The following is a 20,048-nucleotide window of genomic DNA, read 5'->3' on the forward strand; positions in this document are numbered from 1 at the left end:
TACAGGCCCAGAATTTCAGAAAGTCAAATATAGAATAATCCTTTACAAAATAACTGAGTGGTAAATTTCTTTGGTGGGCTACTACACTCTTTCTTCCTTCCTCTCTTTCTCCTTTTCTGTTTCCTTTCTTATTTCCATAATCATTTCCTCAACTCTGTGCTAAGATAACTTACTCCTGAAGAATAAAGATAAGATAGTCTTAACTGTCCTTAAGTAACATTGTGTTATAAGGGTATGAGAGTAGCTATATCTCATTTGACTATATTTCCTATTTCTCAGATATTTATAGTCATTGTGAATGTTTAAACATAAAAGAGCGTGTCTTTGCATTTCATTTTTATTTCTTACTGCCTCACATGAATGAGCATGTTAAATTCATTAGTAAGTATTAAAAACTTTTCCATAATGAAATGAAGACTCTATAAAACTCTAGTCCATTTGGAAAGTGAGCCACTATATAAAGCGTACCTGCCTTCTTCCTGAGTACTCTTCTTGAGCACTCCAAGAGTACTCTTGTGCAGTGGCGTGTTGTGTATGTCAGCAGAAATACAAACATTAAAAAAAAATTAGGGACGCTTTTCTTTATTTCTACTTCATAGGTTTATCCAGATTTCACTGATGAACAAAGGAAAATGGTTTTCAGTGCGTGATAGCAATATTCCAGCAGAGAAGAAGAACCGTGCAAAGCTGTGTGGGGATAGGACCCAGTGATCTTGTACGTGTGAGGGAAACTGTGGTAATAAGAAATTTCAGATGTCAGTGGATTAACATGGCACAGGTTTATTTCTCAATTGTATCACTGATGTGAGTTGGGCCACTCTCCTGGGTGACTCTCCCTAAACAGTAACTCAGGAATTCCAACTGTTTCCCTCTTAGCTACACAGATGGGAAAGACCGTTGAGAACTCACACTCATTGTATTTAACCATCTAGTTCCAGAAGTTGCTGTTGGTGAGAACTAAGCAGTGTCTTCCCAATCATGTGGCTGAGAACCATGGTCTTCTTATGCCCAGGAGGAGAAAACGCTGGTGAACACACAACCTGGTTTCTTACACACCTGTGGATAGTGATACATAAAAGTAAACTGCTGAAGAAAGAAAAAAAATTACACCCAAGGCAGGTTTTTACTGAACACAAAAATAGTACAGCCTTTCCTCGAAGGGCTTCTCATATCCCCATCCTTTAACAAATCTTATTACAAAAAAGAGTGACCTCCACTGAAGACTGGTGTTTCTTTGATCTCTCTTCAAAATATATTACCAGTCTCTCTAGTAGAAAGTTTCCACAGTTTTATATGCTGGCCAGAATTCTGATTCTCTAATTCACAGAGAATTTATGATATTTAATAATGTAATTTGCTCCTTTATTTGTGTCATACTGATGTCCAAAGGTTGGATATTAAGAGAAGGTAAACTGTAGACTCATTGGGCTATAAAATGGCCACAAATCACAACTTAGGATGATCTGAAATCAAGGAGGGCTGAGAACATCTCTTAACAAGGGGAATGTTACTCTACTCAGAGTATCTGTAGGTTGCAGTCCACCAGTCAAACTAGTAAAGGGTCTTGGCTAAGAAAGTGGTGGAAATTAGGAGATAGCGTACAAAGTCTTAGAAAATCAAAGTTGTGGGGATCCTCAAAGATAGTGTACTTAACCCTTCTCTTTTTGAAGATCAAGAATTGAGTTGAAGCCACATAAAATATTTTAAAACTTCTAATTCCAAGTTCATGAAGTCTAAATTGTTTTAACATAGCATCCCATCTTCTTTCTTTTCAGTATTATATTCTAGTTCAATAATGTTGCCTAACCTGTCCCTGTTCTCTTCCCCCCGAATACAATAGCTCAGAACAGCAGATGTGGAACTTCCCCGGGAGCCTGGTGGGTAACACTCCGTGCTCCCAATGTGGGGTGCATGGGTTCCCACCGTGGTCGGGGAACTAGATCCCACGTGCTGCAACTAAGAGTTCACATGACACAGCAAAAGCGTCTCCCATGCCACAACTAAGACTAAATCAATACATATTTTAAAAAAAGAACAGCAAGCATTTATTTTCCCATTGATGGGTAAAGCTGGGCTTGACTGAGTTTGCCATAATGCTATGCGTTGGATTTAGGTTTTCTCCATGTATTTCCTCTTCCTTCATGAGCCAGTAATTCCTGAGGTTCCCAGGTTCTTTCCATCTCAGGGCCCTGACATTGCCCATAGGATGGTGTCTTTGTCACACCGGTGAAGTTTTCTGACCAGTGCAATATTGCATTCCAACTCATGGGCATTGGGGGAAGAGGTACAATTGCCACAGAAGCAATTGCCTTTTGAAGTTATTTGACAGGGATTTCTGCTCTTATTCCATTGGCCCTAGCATTGTAAAGTGGCAGGACCTTGTGACCAGGTAAACTGTTAAGATGTAGTCTTTCATTTTGACGCCCTGTATTCAGGTAAATAAAACCTTGAGGATAGACAGAGAACAGATATTGGCAATCAGCATCTGTACATTCAGAAAAGTTTGAACTAATTATATACATATATATATATATGTGTGTGTGTGTGTATGTGTGTGTGTGTATGTATTATGGGGGAATGAGCATGAGTAGAAAAGATGAAAAAAGCCCCCTTCTGCTTAGGAGAAACTATGTAGATAACAGTCTTTTCATAGCAAGAAAATGAGATTTTTGAACTTTTCTTAGCTCATCAGCCTTCAGTATAACTTATATGATTACCTTGATAAAATGATTGTCTATTTGTTTTTGCAACAAGAAACAGCCATGTGTTTCAAATCTCCCTTATGGGAGTCTGTATTTTCTAAACAACCAAATTCATGTACAGATTAAATGTGAGAACTTGATTAAATGAAAAGTTTGATTAAAATGACATAATAAGGCCTTGCATGTTTATAAGCACACATCATAATTTTATTTCACATAATGTGTGCTATATAATCTGGGTTGTGACCTGAATTATTGGAAATATAGTGCGTGTATGTGTTTTCTTCTCTCTTCAGAGCTTAGAAACTCCATTTCAGAACTATTATTGAAGATTGAATTGATGTCAGCCAGGAAACTGTAATTTCCTGTCACTTGGCATTGAATTACTACATTGAGTTTTTAGACAATGAACAAATTTAGCTGAAAGATGCAAGCTTTTTTTTGACTTATCATTAGTACCTAAGAATATGAATCTTTGATACTGTTTCATCTCCATTACAGATATGGTTATTGGCTCAGAATCATATTCAACCCTCTTTGCATCCTTTTATCTTGAACTAATCAAGTCCAAACTTCCTGCTGGAAACCCATGTGTGTTCTTTAAGTGTGGGCTGCAGAGCCAATTTATCTGATAAAGCAAATAACATACCATTTTCTATAGAAATGAAGGAGAGCAGCCATGTTGCAAAGAACATAATGTTTTCCTCTGCTGTTTTTATTTCTCCTGTGGATCACCAGTGGAAAAGATGGGATTGTACAAGAATGTAGTTGGTGAAGCCTGATTCAAGGCAGTATTTTTTAAAAGTAATTTTCCCAAATATGTGGTATACAAGAGAAAGATGTGTTTTGTCTTTGAAAATTGGGTTGCAATTTTCTGAAAACCCACAAAATTTGTGTTATATTTTTGTTGACTTTCTGGTTGCCAGGTTCTCTGTGACACCTAAAAAAAAGTATACATTTATGTGTGCAAGGGCATTTATGGGGCAACCAATAGGGCCAAGGCTCTGTTTCATTCAGCCTAATTCAGTGGAGCATGAGGGTGTCCTGGGGTTGACTTGATGGAGCCCAGTTCTTTGCCTGAGAGGATGAGCTGGGAACTCAGCTTACGGGGAAGGGGCAAGACAGAGCCTTAAGCATCTACTTTCTTCCTGGCCCTAGAAAAATCTCTGACACATGGGAGGCTCTAGGGAAAAAAAAATATGTATGTATGTATATATATATATATATATAAAAGGAAGAATGCCAAGGGAGAGGCCATCATCTCAAGGTGAGGATCTTGAATTTATATTGTGATCAGTCAGACATGTTCCAGGGCTGCTTGATATAGTGACTTTGAAGATGTAGAGACAGTTTTTCTTTGTGCTGAATTGTACAAATTGCATTGCAAGATATTTATCACGTTCCCCCTCCCTCCCAGTAAATGCCAGCAATGTCTCCAGTTCATGGGACAACTAAAAAGAGCCCACTCCTCCTGGCACATTGTAAAATGCCACTTACAGAGAGGTTCTAACCCTGCAGAAAACCATGTGCTCTAGTCCCATAGTTGGTTGCTTGGTTGATTTATCTATTACAAATAATTTTATGTTCTGTAAATTCTTTTTTTTTTTTTAACATTTCTTAATTTTATTGTGAACTAGTTTAAGTGTTAAGAAAAGCACAATAAGCATAGAGAATATACACAATTAATACTTATGTGTACTCAACATCTAGCCTTGCCATATTTTAACATGTGTCTTTCTAAATTTTTTGAAGCCATGGGGTACTGCATGATTATTAAAAGCTTTCTTTGTGGTCCTCCTCAGTCTCTTTTCTGTATCCTTACCCCAGGGGAAGAAACTGCTGTCTTGATTTCAGATTTTTAATTTCTTATGTGTTTTTATGATTTTACCATATTTCTGTATATTTATTAGTGGTATTTGGTATTTATTTACATATTTTAAAACTTATTATAAATGCTGTTATAGCCTATTCTGTGCATCTTCTTTACTTGATGCATGATTATATTATCAAGATTTGTCTATGAGATATGGGTGCATTAGATTATTCATTTTAAAAAGCTATAAACCAGGTAATAGAAATACATGCCACAATTGATTTATCTATATTTCTGATACTTGGATATTTAGAATATATCTAATTTTTTAGGACTCAATACCAAGGATGCTATATTGAATGTTCTCATACATATCTTTTAGTGTGTGCATTTATCCCTAGAAATTCAACTTATGGGTGTGAGGATCTGCTGACATTTAATATACTAGGTTTTGCAAGATTACTCAATAGTGCTTGCCTGTACCAACAAAGCATTGCAGGACCCACTGAAAGTTCATGAAATTTTAGTATTATCTTTTGCAACAGCTACTATTCGTAATATTAAAAAATGTTAACAATCTGTGTGTGGGACATTGTTTTTAACACTTTGTATTTCCCCAGTTACTACGTTTCATATGTTTATTGGCTATCCATGGTTCCTCTTGTGGGCCTTCTCTGCTCATATGATTTTTTCCATTTTTCTACTGGGTCTTTTGTCTTCTTTGTAGACTTTTTTTTAGCCAGATTTCTCTTTTTAGTATGTATACACACACATAGGTATATGTATACTGTGAACAGATTTTCCCAGCCTCTGGCTTTTGTATGTTATATGCTTTTTCTTGTACAAATGGCTGCGGCCAATTTTTATCAGTCTCTTTTATTAGAGTTAGCAGTTTTCCTATATTGTATAAAAAAAATCTTTTTATATTAGTCTTATTTTCTCTTAAGTGGAAAGCCAGTTGTCCAAGCATCAGCTTTTAAAATTGTAATTTTTTTCCACATTGGATTGCATATTAAATATCTTTATATGGTATTTCTATTTCTGAGCTATATATTTCATTCTGATATTTATCTTTTCCTTTGTCTAGTACCTCTGTGACTTAAATATCTTTGTTTTGGATAAATCTTGATGTTTATGAAAGCATGCATTTCTCTTTCTTTTTTTTTTTTTTATTAGTTGGAGGCTAATTAGTTTACAATATTGTAGTGGTTTTTGGCATACATTGACATGAATCAGCCATGGATATAGCATGCATTTTTCAAAATTGCCTTGGCTAGCCTTATACTTCGCTCCTTTTACTTTCTTTGACCATCCTGGGTCTTCTTGCGGCACGGCTTTTCTCTAGTTGTGGAGAGCAGGGGCTCCGCTCTGGCTGTGGTTTAAGGGCTTCTCATTGCGTGCTTTTTGTTGTTGCGGAGCCCGGGGTCTAGGATGTGCGGTCTTCAGTAGTTGCAGCGTGTGGGCTCTGAAGTTACAGCTCGTAAGACACACGGGCATCGTGGCTTTGTGGCATGTGGGATCTTCCTGGATCAGGGATGGAAGCTGTGTTTCTTGGCATTGGCAGGCATAGTCTTTACCACTGAGCCACCAGGGAAGCCCATCCCTTTGTTCTTATATATGAATTTAATAATCCTTTTAAGTTATTAGTTCATAAAAGTTATACACTGAAATTTTGATTGGAACTGAATTGAACTTACAGAATAACTAGAATAAAACTGTCACCTCTGTTCTGTTCACCCCTCCTGCTCATGAACATGTTATCTCTCCATTTATATAGAAAATCTTCATGCATTTCAATTTAAAATGAGACCATTCTATTAAAAAAAAAACTATTATTTTTTTCTAGTTTTATCTCTAGGATATTATGTTCTTATGTGTCTGTTACTAATGGAATTGGTTTTAATATTATATTTTCTTTCACTGATTTTATTGTTGTTCCTGCTACAAAGGTACATGTTTTGCTGGTGTATTGTAAATTATAGCTTTATTTCTTTTAAATAATTTCAAGATGAATTTTCTCAAATTCTCCATATAATTGGTAATATTATATGCTGATCTTTTTTCTACCTTTTTTATTCTTATTACTTTGTTTTAATTTTTTGTCTCAACATGGTGATAAGTGCCTATGGTAAACGGTTTATTGAATGGGTGACAGACATTTTTATCTTATTCCTGCCTTTAGAGACTTATGATTTTAAACGCTATATATACTTATGAATGATGCTTAGTAGTGATTTACATTGTTTCAAGTTGTGTATGTTGTTCAGTCACTAAGTCATGTCCGACTCTTTGAGACCCCATAAACTGCAGCATGCCGGGCTCCCCTGTCCTTTGCTATCTCCCAGAGTTTGCTCAAGCTCATGTCCATTGAGTCACTGATGCCATCCAACCATTTCATCCTCTGTCAGCCCCTTCCGCTGGTGTCGTGTTATATATGTTCACCATTAATATGGTATTCTCTACTGTAGCTTTTGACTTCTTCCTATTCCTATTTCTATTATTTAAAATTTTATATTTAAATCATGAATGGGTATTCATATTTATCAAAAATAATTGTAGACTTTTTCTTTTTACAGCGGTCATGCTCTTCCTGTAGTTTTCTAACAGTTGTATGGTGGTCAAGTCCTTTATTACAGGGAACGCTGGAGTCATGGGTCTGGGACCCATTGACGGGAGGACGAGTGGGACTTCTGGCTCCAAAGCCATTTGCCACTGAAGCAACTTCTTAGCCCTTTCCAGTTGGGCTTGGATCCTTTGTGCTTCAGAAATACTGACTGAGCTACGTAGGGATGACAGTGGCCCTTGAGCAACATGGGTGTGAACTGTGAGTGTCCACTTACTATGGACTTGGTAGCAGTAGTGTTAGTACACAGGCCGAGGTTGGTTGAATCCGGATGCAGCACCGGCCATGGGGGGCAGCCTGTGAAGCTATCCTCAGATTTTCTACTGTGCAGAGGCATGGGCTCCCTTAACCCCCACTTTGTTCAAAGGTCAGCTGTATTTAACAATTCACTAGCAGAATTCAAAGAATGAACAATGGCTGTTTCACCTCAGATTAATGGTTTAAATTCCCAAAGAAACTTCCAGTCATTTTTTAATGATTTCTGGATCTGGTTTTATTACTCAGTCAGCAGTATGGACACAGGGACTGTTGATTCTTTTTGCATTCTCTTTGCCTTGAATAGAGGTCATAGAGCCTGGGGAAAATATGTGAAATAAATTGAGCCTCTTTATTCTCTTCATTTGTAAACACAAGGCATCTGGAAAGGCTGTATTAGGATATTGAGTTCTGGATGGTTAAAAATCTCGGATGAATTTAGGCTTGCTTTTGGGCAAGTACATGAATTGGGATGCATACGCGTAGTCCCCCCTCCATAGAGCAAAACAAAGTAATGAACTACTGCTGCAAAAAAATGATACAGGTGAATGCTGCAGAAAACGAACAGAGGGGAGACACTATGTGATTCCACTTAATATGAAGTTCTAAGAATAGAGAAAACAAATCTGTCGTGATAAAGCAGAAGAGTGGTTACCATCCGAGTGAAAACAGCTTCCCTTCGGGCTTGCCACATGGCTTAGTGGTAAAGGATCCCCCTGCCAGCGGAAGAGACACAGGAGACTCGGGTTTGATCCCTGGGTCAGGAAGATGCCCTGGAGGAGGAAATGGCAACCCACTCCAGTATTCTTACCTGGAAAATCCCTTGGGCAGAGGAGCCTAGCGGGCTACAGTCCATGGAGTCGCAGGATAGGACACAACGGAGCGCTTACACATGCACTCTCACTGTTACGGGAGTGGGGAAATTAGTAAGTCTCAAGGAGTTTTGGAAGCATTTTGTATTTTGATATGGGTAGTGGTTCACTAAGTGAATCATAGGCTATACCTTTAAGATTTTTGTACTTTGTGTGCGATGCCTTAATTAAAAAGGGAATGGCTAAAATAAAAAAGAATATGGCTGAAATAAATTCAGAAAGGGCTCAACTATATGTTTTTGATAAAATACAGTTTTGATATAATCCTTTTAGGTCTGTAGGAAATTACAGTTGACCCTTGAACAACAAAGGTTTGAACTGCACAGGTCCACTTCTATGCAATGTTTTTCAACAAATAGATACTCCACTTTTACATGATCGGTGGATGGTTGAATCCATGGATGCAGAGGGCTGACTGTAAAGTAGATTTCAACTGTGATGGTCGGTGATCCTGCAGCCTCCTTTGGTCAAGATCAGCTGTATTGGTTGGAGCATGTATGTATGTAAACATGCGTGCATTTCACATGCTTGCTTCACAATCATATGAATGCTTTTATGAATGGCTACCAGCCTGAAGGCTTTGTGTCAGGCCTTGGGGGAATCTGAGGAAGTGTATCAGGCTGACAGTCCAGTGGGTGCTGAGTAACTGAATAAGTGTGATGGTATGGGGGAAGTCTGTGAATGCCAGTAGACTCTTGGGAAAGAAGGGGCTGATGTGTTTGGAGCAGGGTTAGGGGCATAAAGAAAGTAGAGCCTTTGGAGAGGAGATGGATTTGAGGAGACATTTTAACAATAAGTAGGAGTTTGTTAAGTAGATGTGTGGCACTTATGGGTATGTTAATGCTCATGCTGTAGAATGAGGCATTGTACTCAGGAACTCGGTATTCTTTGGTGTAACTATAAAAAAATAAGCTCCGAAGTGGTAATACATGTAGCTGGAAAGTTGAGAAGGGATCATGAATAGGGTAGAATGTTGAATGACATGCTAAGGAATTTTGATTTTCCTTTTGGCTTTAGGGGTTCGGGAACTGTTGAAGAATTTTAATTAAGTGTCATGATTATGTTTGCATTTTTTGAGATAATTTTGGCAGTAGAGCCTAAGACAATTTTGATCTTCCCTGGAGGTATGCCTTTGGTGCTTTTCTCAATTTATGTAACTTCTGTGAGCTATCTCTTTAGACTGATGACTCTTAAATCCAAATCTCTATTCCAAACATCTCTCCTTTTTCTTCACACTTCTGAGTAGAATTATTTCTCTGTCCCTTGATAGAAATTTATCTTATTTCATGTGTTTGTTCACCTTTAATAATATAATCTTTATGATCACTTTAGGTCACAAAACAAGTTTCAATTTAAAATTTAGAATATTTATTTCAATACATTTATAAGCACATCATTATTCAAAAGCTCTTCTTTTTCCACCAAACCACACCTGGGGACCAGTGCCCCTCCTTACGGCACTTCAGCCATTTGGAAAGAACCTTCTTTTTTCACCTCCACACCCACTCACTAGGATCTTTGTAAGGGAGGTGAGGAAGAAAGAAGAGGTATAGAGGTAGAAAATTTCTTATTGGTTGCTCCTGGCTTAATGGCCAGTATTGGCTTAGTGACCTAATGGCCTAATTCTCTGTAGGACTGGGGGATATGAAAACTAACTCTTGGTTATTTATGTGAGATGTTTGAGGACTTCCCTGTTGGGGTCCCTCTGATCTCACCTCCCTTGATCTGGAAAATGACCTCTCCTTGAGATGAGCATTTCAGATCACGCCTGGGCTTCTCTTTTCTGCAATTCCTATAGCCGCTTCCTGCAGGAGTCCCTTACCTATCCTGGCAAATTGCTTTTTTGAGCAGGATCCCTTTCCTATTTTATATGGATTCAGGCAAACATTCCTACCACAAATTCCTATTCTTGTTCTAAGACAAATGCATCTTTGATATACAATCAGAGAAGGCTGCAGTTTACTCCCCAGATGCCTTACCCTCCTGCCGCCACAGGCCACCTTACCACACTTAGGACTGAGCTTCTGGGTTTTCTTACTCGCAGGGGACCTACAAATGCAGGGAAGCTCTCTGATGATCCCCTTAAAATCCCTGAGAGAAGGCTAGGTCAGGAAGTAGCACATATCCCAATCACCCAAAAATCCTTTAAAAAATCTCATATTCTTCATCTTTTTCACCCTGCATTTATGTGAGGGACTTTTAGATAAGTTTGAGCAAGATGGAAACCTCTTAAGCTATATAAAAATGAAACTATTTATACTTATGCATAAAGTAAGTGAATTTCACTCCCAAACCCGACCACTGAATTATATCGAGTAAGATAAGCAGAGAATTGCTATGACATACTTGGGATTACCTCCAAATGAGAGAATAAACTATGAGAATTTTTTCAATATACATAACCTGTTCTTTTTGAGCCAGTTAGTTTAGTTTTATTATAAATGGTTTTTATTCCATGAAAGTAAGCATAAGTTGTATTAGATTATTTATGCATTTAAAATGAACTGAGTGTTAGTCACTTAGTTGTATCCAACCCTTTGTGACCCCATAGACTCTAGCCTGCCAGGATCCTCCGTCCATGGGATTCTCCAGGCAAGAAAAGTAGAGTGGGTTTCTATTCCCTTCTCCAGGGAATATTCCCAACCTAGGGGTCAAATCTGGTTCTCCCGCATGGCAGGCAGATCCTTTATTGTCTGAATCACCAGGGAATATATTTAATATTTGTTTCATCTCATCCATGTGAAATTCCCTTTTATCATTGGTGTAAACTTCTCATAGGTATTTTAAGGTTTTGATGTTAGACAAAACTGAAGAGTTTTCTGCTGCTTCTTGGTTTTAGTTAAATCTGACTCAGACTGTAAACTCTGTAAAGACAAAGAGACTAGATTTGAAATTTGACTCCTTTGTCCTGCATGTTGTTGAGTACCTATTAAGCTCTCAGTGCTGTTTTAAATGTCTTTTAACACTGTAATGAAAGGTAAATTAGATAACATTGGTAAATTTAAATAATTTAGAGCATTACTCATATAAATTTGTTCAGTTGCTAAGTCGTGTCTGATTCTTTGTGACCACGTAGACTGCAGCATGCCAGGCTTTCCTGACTCACAGAGTTTGCTCAGATTCATGTCCTTTGAGTCAGTGATGCTATCTAACCATCTCATTCTCTGCTGCCTTCTACTTTTGCCTTCAGTCTTTCCCAGCATCAGGGTCTTATTTCCAATGAGTCAGCTCTTTGCATCAGGTGGCCAAAGTATTGTTTCAGCTTCAGCATCAGTCTTTCCAATGAATATTCAAGGTTGATTTCCTTTAGGGTTGACTGGTTGGATCTCCTTGCAGTCCAGGAGACTATCAAGAGTCTTATTCAACACCACAGTTCAAAAGCATTAATTCTTCAGCACTCATGCTTCTTTATGGTCCAATTCTCACATCTGTATGTGACTACTGGAAAAATCATAGCTTTATGCTAGACAGGCCTTTGTCAGCTAAGTAATGTCTCTGCTTTTTAATATGCTGCCTAGGTTGGTCATGGCTTTTCTTCCACGGAGCAAGTGTCTTTTAATTTCATGGCTGCAATCACCATCTACAGTGATTTTGGAGCCCCCCAAAATAAAGTCTCTCACTGTTTCCATTGTTTCCCCATGTATTTACCATGAAGTGATGGGACCAGATGCTATGATCTTAGTTATCTGAATGTTGAGCTTTAAGCCAACTTTTTCACTCTCCTCTTTGACTTTCATCAAGAGTCTCTTGAGTTCCTTTTCACTTTCTGCCATAAGGATGGTGTCATCTGCGTATCTGAGGTTATTGATATTTCTCCTGGCAATCTTGATTTCAGCTTGTGCTTCATCCAGCCCGGCATTTCACATGATGTACTCTGCATATAAGTTAATTAAGCAGGGTGACAATATACAGCCTTGATGGACTCCTTTCCTAATTTGGACCCAGTGTGTTGTTCCATGTCTAGTTCTAACTGTTGCTTCTTGACTTGCATACAGATTTCTCAGGAGGCAGGTCAGGTGGTCTGGTATTCCCATCTCTTGAAGAATTTTCCAGTTTGTTGTGATCCACACAGTCAAAGGCTTTGGCATAGTCATGTAGTCAATTATGATGTAGTCAAAGTCTCATATGAAGCATATTAGATGTCAGAAGAACTGCACAGATTGGTTATTGGCCATTTGTATATCCTCTTTTATTTTCTAAAATTAAAAAAAAATAATAATTTCAGCTTTGCCGTAAGTGGTTGAACCAGTTACCATCTCTTTCTACAGTGGTAACATCTTACATAACTGTAGCACAATGTCAAAGCCTGAAATTGGCATCAGAGATACCAGAATTGATTCATATTTCACCAGACTTACATGCATTTATGTGTACATGTGTATATGTGTTGTTTCATGCAGTTTTTCACATGTATAGTTTCATACAACCACCTCTACATTCAAGATTCAACATTGTTTCCTTACTGCAAGACTTCTTTGTATCATGCTTTGGCAACTTGATCTTCTCTCTCCATCTGTAACCCATAGTAACCACTGATCTGTTCTTCATCTCTATTATTATTTTTGGAGTGCTGTTAAAATACTTTTTATTGTAACCTGTCTTTGCTCAATTTTTGGATGTTTTTACATGTAATTTTACGTTTAACAAGTACATTTCCCTACTCTATGGGTTGCGTTTATATTTTCTTCTTTGTACAATCGGATGATTTTGGTCATCTCATGCGCACAGATGACTCACTGGAAAAGTTCCTGATTCTGAGAAAGATTGAGGGCAGAAGGAGAAGAGGGTGTCAGAGGATGAGATGGCTAGATGGCATCACCAATGCAATGAACATGAACTTGGGCACACTCTGGGAGATGGTGAGGGACGGGGAGGGCTGGCATGTTGTAGTCCATTGGGTCGCAAAGAGTCGGACACGACTGGGTGACTGAACAACAGCAACAGCGAGCTAATGAATAAAATTCGTGATTTTAATATAATCTTATTTATATTTTTTCTTTGTGTTTAGCGACTATTGTCTTGTTTAAGAAATCTTTCCCTTCCCTCAGATCATGAAGGTGTTTTCCCATAAGCCTTATTGTTTTGTGTACAATCCACCTGAAATTGATTACTGGTGTGAAGTTGAGGTCGAGTTTTATATTTTTCCTTATGAATATCCAATTGACCCAGAGCTCTTTATTGAAGGCTTTTTCCTCAGGCTTTGCAGTTCCACCTTTGTGAACTGCATTTGTGTTATGAGTCCTTCTTTGGATTTTTGCATTTCATTGGTGAACTTGTCTACCCTTGTACCAGTGAAATAGTTTTTTATTTACTGTTGGTTGATAATAGGTCTTCACATCTGATAAAGCAAATAGTTGCAACTTGTTCTTCATGAGTGTCTTGGATTTTCACAATCCTTTACATTTCCATATATATTTTACAAGTGTCTTTTAAACTTATAAAAAGAAAATGGGATTTTGATTAGTAATGCACTGAATCTAGGCATGAGCTGGCATTTCTACAGTACTGAATCTTAATTTATTAATATGGCATAAGCCTCTTTCATTTAGATATTTATTTTGATGGTGTTTTATTGCCTTCTCATAAAGTTTTTATCATCTTTTATGAGATGCATTCCAAGATATTTGTTACTTTTGTGACACCATTAAATAGTATATTTTTAGAGTTTCATTTTCTGAGTATTTGTTGCTGTTATAAAGAATATAAAGGAATGTTATATATTTTTATCTAGGAAAATTACTAAACAGATTAATTCTAGTAATTTATCTCTTGAGTTTTTGGTGTTTTCTCTATGCATCATCATGACATTTGCAAATAATAAGAATATTTTCTTCTTTTTGATGCTTTATACTGCTCACCTGCCTCTGTCTCCTTCCTCTCTCTCCTTCCCTTTCTCTCCCTCTCTCATATTTTCTTTTCTCAATGCATGACTAGGACTTGAGGTACAATATTTAGTAGACATAATGTTAGCAGGTATTATGTGCTATTCCTGAGCAAATGGAAAATCTTTAGCTCTTCATCCATAAAGTATGTGTTTGCTATAGATATTTTATGCACACACTTTATCAGATAAAGGATGATTGTGAAAATCCCTTTTTGGTCCTCATTTTGCCATGATATTTTTGCTTTTTTTTTTTTTATCATGAATCAATGTTAAATATGTCAAATTATATTTCTGTATGAATAGAGATGAGCACATCATTTTTCTTCCTTGTTGTGTTAATATGGTGAATTATACTGATGGATTTTTAAATCTTAAGCCAGTCTTTTATTCACAGGGTGATACCAACTTGAAATTGATGTATGATTCATTTTATACGTTACTGGCATCAGCTTGCTAGTGTTCCTCTAGGACTTTTACTTTTATGTCCACCAATGAGATTGATTTGTAATTTTGTGGGTTTCAATAAGCATCTTTGGTTTGCTTTACAAATTCTGTGATCGTCCCTGTATCTAAAGTGCTTCTCTTATGGGATTTGCTATCTTAGATAGTGATATCATCATCTGTTCTCATGATGAGGTTCACACATGGATAATGTTCACAGATGTTCAGGCATCCATTCTCCTGTCCAATCAGTTACCAGTTCTGTTGACTCCACCTGTGTACCGTGGTACTAAGCTTTGTCATCTCTTCCCATCTGTCAGCTCCTACACTTGTTCAGAATGCTGTTGTCTCTTTGATTGTTCTAATGATCCCTATAAAGTTTCTCTGCCACAAGTTTCATTCTTTCCCATCCATTTTTCATACTTTAGTTAGATGGATTTTTAAAATGGAAAAAAAAAATCTTTTCTGTTACATTCTTTCTTTAAAAATGTCAGTGGCTTCTCATTGAATTTCTTTAAATTCCTCAGATAGTATGTTTTCTCCCATGTCCAAGTCTTTGCCTGTACAGTTTCCTTCGCTGGTAACATTCACATAGGACAGAAACTTTCTGCATTGTATATAGTAGAAATACCTATGCTGCTGAGCAGAGTTTTAGAACGAGCAAGGGTTGGCCAAAGAATGACTCGTCAGGAAACAGTCCAGGAGCTGATTTTTCAAACATTATCTGTCTACTTTATCATATATTTTATGCTTGGTTTGGCATGTTTAGTGGTACCTGGAGGTGAGTTCTTAAAGGGAACATACCATGTTCGACTGTTGTGCTCATTTCTGGATAGAACAGTTTATGGGTCATGTCAAAAGTAAAGCCTTTTAAGTAAATAACCAGGGTGGTGAGGAATGGTTGAAGGCACAAGGCATAGTTAACCCTGCTAAAGTGATACTTGGAAAACTGTCAGAAGAAAAGGGAAATTTAAAAGATTTTGTGTACATTGATGACTACAAGGATATGAATAATTACAATGTACAGACACATTCAGGAATGCAGACTTCATTTCCAAATTAGGAAGAACAATCTAAAGCCTGGAACTACCCCAATCTGGAAAGAGCTGCCTCCTGAGACACTAAGTTTCCTCCTGTTTGATGTATTCATGCAGTGGTTGGTCAATTATGTAAATGGAATTTATATATTAGAGCAGTGGTTCCAAGACTCAGGCCATATCTCAGACTAGTTAAATCACAGTCTTTGGAGATGAGACAAAAGAATCAACTGTTTCTGAAGCTTCCCAAGTAATTCCAAAATGCAGAAAAAAGTTTGGAAAGTGCCCTGCATTAGAGGGAGGTTTCAACACTTCAGTGGTTTTCTTGTATCAGGAGGGTTTAAAAAAGATGGAAAAACAATAAAGGCCAGAGTGTTTGTGAGCAATACCCTGTAGCTTCTGAATTGGCAGGTGGGGTGGAGCCCAAGAATCTGTGTGATTAAGATTATGAAACCGCTGGATTATAAGGAGAGTGCCTATGTGTTCATTATCTAACAAGGCACTTAATAAACTCATTTATGGTATCCTTTTGGACAATAAAATACATAATGTGAGTTGAGACAACTGTGTCTGGGACAAAGAATGTGTTTTGGATTCAAAGGTATCTGAATTGAAATTCTAATCCTGTTACACTTATTTAACTAGACTTAGAAAATGTGCTTACCTCTCAATCTCCTCGTTGTAAAATGGAATAATAATGTCCATTTTATAGATTCATTTGGAAGTTTAAATAAAGTTGTTTATGAAGAGTGTCAGTCTTGTACAATATCTAGTTAAATCAGGCTCCTTTCTAAATTGTAGCTGTTTGAATGCTGAAATTAATGAGTGGGACCATAGAGCATATACACATTTGGTGAATGTGTGTGTATTCTTGATTGATTTTTTTTTTTTTTTGCTTCAGTATACTGTAAATACCTGGTTTTAATATTCTATTTTGGTTTGGGTATTATAATTAGTATTTTAAAGGCCCTAGGGTTAAAGAATAATGCCGTTTATTTCCATTCCTATTATGTGAAGTATAATCCATGCCTAGTTTTTTTCTAAATTGGATATTTCAGATAAAAATTTTTCATTAATTGTACTATAATTGGTGGGCTGGAATTAACTGTGTTCTTTTTTTTTTTATTATTATAGGCTTGCAGGAACTGTAATTATTTATTAAAATGGAAAACTGTGAAGAAAGAAAAAGATAGCAGTTGCAGTTAAAATTCCTGGATGAATATTTTGCTTTTGAGAAGTCTGCATTTAAAGACGATATGTTGATTTGGAAAGTCCCAGGAGTCAATTACAAAATTCATTTTTTCCATTCAATCAATGGATTTTTTAATCATTCCTTGGATCTGATGAAATTCAGAGATGGTGCGTGATGGAAAGTGTTTTCCTAGTGATTGCATCTTGGATTAGCTTGCTGCTTTTTTGAAGATATTCTGTTGTGAAGGGCAAGAACCTAATGTGATGGATTTATCTTCAGAGATGAGCAGACATGGGAAGAATCCAGTGAGTCACAAGCTAGAAGATCAGAAAAAGGTAATACAGATACATTTCCTTTTGCTTGGTCACTATTTTTTTTTTGCTTACACAGAAGATTGCAAATTGAAAATGAATATGCTCTGAGAAATAACATGCTATTTCATGAAAATTAATCCTGCCATGTAGCCAAGTGTTGCGCTGGGCCTGGATTTCATTATCAGTGAGTGGTTTAGTTTCTAAACTCTTCTGAATTCATTCATCCAATGGGTTTGTAAAGGTTTCTGCTACGTTTGCTCACCCTTGACTTGATTCTGTTAATAGTAACATGCTGGGTGACTGCCTATGAACAGTTTTCTGAGATCCAGATGAAGTGTGAGTTGTGGGGCATCTCTGGAGTAATGGGGCAAGACAGAGTTCTCCTAAAAGAGAAAAACTGCCTTGCTGCTGTTGCTGCTCAAAGTCTTAGTTGGCATTTGAAATTCTCCGATTTCATGTCCTTGGGGCACATCAACCTCTTAGTTTTCCACCTAGCCTGGAAAGAGAGTCATGAGCCAACTGTGAGCTATGGTTTGCCTCTTCATGTGTGATGTCCAAGCAACTAATGGAAAGTATCAAGAAAGGACTGTGCTAATATATATATATGTTTAATGGGCTTAGAGAGCTTCTGAGAGGGAAGCTGGGAATTGAATACTGAGGGTTGCATTTCAACCTCATTTTTCTACCCTTTGAGAAACTCTTACTTGCTAAACGTTGTCCTGTTGTGAGAACCATCTAGACGGCACTTAGCAGAAGGGTCAGGGATGGTCCCCAGGAGAGAAAGCCTACTCTTAATGAAATGCATTCTCTTTTGTGGTGCATTTCATTGAATCCATTAGTACAGGAGAGACATGTGGGGACCCAGGGACTAAGGCACAAAAGCAAGGAATAGCGAGATAACAGAGAGATTTTTAGTTAGAACTGGATCTCAGGGACACAATTAAGGTTTGTTTTTACATCTGTCTTCGAAATTATTTACTACTCACTTTGTACTCCCAGAATACAACTAGCTCTTTCACAGTTTTAGAGGTAAGAGATTTAGAAAAAGCCAAGAAGGGTCAATAACTTATTAATTTGTTCTGATTTTGTGACCATTGCCACTAGAATGGGGGCTTCAGGGATCCTTTTGTATCAGTTTGGGCAGAAATGGATGGATTATTTATGCCCAGTTTGGGTCCTTCATGGAGTCTACCTTCAGTGTAAGTGAGTCTTGGAAAACACTTGGAAAAGTATTGTAAAGTCCAAAATGGCTGGAATCTGTTTTCAATTCATTGTGGATATAAATGTCTGCACAAATAAGTGTGTTATCAGGAATGCTGTTGGTGCTTTAAGTGGTCAGCATTTTTTCGTTGCTGTTTAGCAGTAAGGGTGTTAATCTGAAAAAGCTGGCAAGGTAAGTTTCTGTCTAAAGCAGGCTCTTCAATTTCTTAAGTATAAGGGGGCCATTTAATCTGTTTCCTCTATCCACATTTCTAAAAATGTCCTTCACACTGATGATAAAATTTTGCCTGCTGTATTGGACCAGTGAGGAATGTGAATGACAACTGCTGCCTGCCATGTCAATAGACAAAGGATGTCGCAGCTGTCAGTCCATCCACCACTACAGCAACCGCTGATGGTGTGTACCCTGAGGAGACACAGGATGAGAAAGCTCAGGATGCTGGCTCCAGATAGCTGAGGTGCATATCAGAGGAATGATTCCAGTGAGCCAAGACTCTTGCCTCTTCCCATATATAGAAAAGCACGAAATTGCTTAACATCAGTATTTGGTATTCTTTAATTAATGATAATTTTCCAATGGTCTGACTACCTGGTCTTTGTTGCAAAAACTCCTTCATATCCTGAATTCTCCCGTGGCTCTTTGGAGCAGTCACTCAGAACTATCTGAGAGGGTGTGTCCTGGGCTTAAGTCTTCAGTTTTCCCTGCCCAAATAAAACATAAGTCTCAACTTTTAGGTTATGCATTAATTTTCATCTGAATAGGGGAGAATGAGTTCAGTTCAGTTCAGTCACTCAGTCATGCATGACTCTTTGTGACCCCATGGACTGCAGCACGCCAGGCTTCCCTGACTATCATCAACTCCTGGAGCTTGCTCAAACTCATGTCGATTGTGTCAGTGATGCCATCCAATCATCTCATCCTCTATCGTCCCCTTCTCCTCCTGCTTTCAATCTTTCCCAGCATCAGGGCCTTTTCAAATGAGTCGGATCTTTGCATGAGGTGGCCAAAGTATTGGAGTTTCAGCTTCAGCATCAGTCCTTCCAATGAATATTCAGGAACGATTTCCTTTAGGATGGACTGGGTGGATCTCCTTGCAGTCCAAGTGACTCTCAAGAGTCTTCTCCAACACCACAGTTCAAAAACATCAATTCTTTAGCGCTCAGCTTTCTTTATACTCTCATGTCCACACATGACTACTGGCTTTGACCAGATGGACCTTTGTTGGCAAAGCAGTGGCTCTACTTTTTAATATGCTATCTAGGTTGGTCATAGCTTTTCTCCCAAGGAGCAACTGTCTTTTAATTTCATGCCTGAAGTCACCTTCTGCAGTGAGTTTAGAGCCCATGAAAATAAAGTCTGTCACTGTTTCCATCGTTTCCCCATTTATTTGCCATGAAGTGAGGGGACCAGATGCCATGATCTATCTTAGTTTTCTGAATGTTGAGTTTTAAGCCATCTTTTTCCCTCTCCTCTTTCACTTTCATCAAGAGGCTCTTTAGTTCTTCTTTGCTTTCTGCCGTAAGGGTGGTGTCATCTGTGTATCTGAGGTTATTAATATTTCTCCCAGCAGTCTTGATTCCAGCTTGTGCTTAAGCCAGCCAGGTATTTTGCATGATGTACTCTGCATATAAGTTAAATAAGCAGGTTGACAATATACAGCCTTGATGGACTCCTTTTCCTATTTGGAGCCAAT

The 20,048-nt window shown here is 37.8% G+C and overlaps 1 protein-coding gene across 2 annotated transcripts in view; it reads left to right on the plus strand.

The window, feature by feature from the left end:
* Positions 1-20,048, plus strand: part of NAV3 (neuron navigator 3) — an 889,111-nt gene that overhangs the window by 267,183 nt on the left and 601,880 nt on the right. For both annotated transcript variants that reach the window (XM_070454242.1, XM_070454243.1), the window contains exon 2: positions 16,762-17,154. In XM_070454242.1, coding sequence (XP_070310343.1) covers positions 17,083-17,154 — 72 coding nt within the window. In that variant the 5' untranslated portion in view covers positions 16,762-17,082. The remainder of the gene's footprint in view (positions 1-16,761; positions 17,155-20,048) is intronic.

The sequence above is a fragment of the Odocoileus virginianus genome, chromosome 24 (genome assembly GCF_023699985.2).
Source record: "Odocoileus virginianus isolate 20LAN1187 ecotype Illinois chromosome 24, Ovbor_1.2, whole genome shotgun sequence".
Taxonomy (NCBI): Eukaryota; Metazoa; Chordata; class Mammalia; order Artiodactyla; family Cervidae; genus Odocoileus; species Odocoileus virginianus.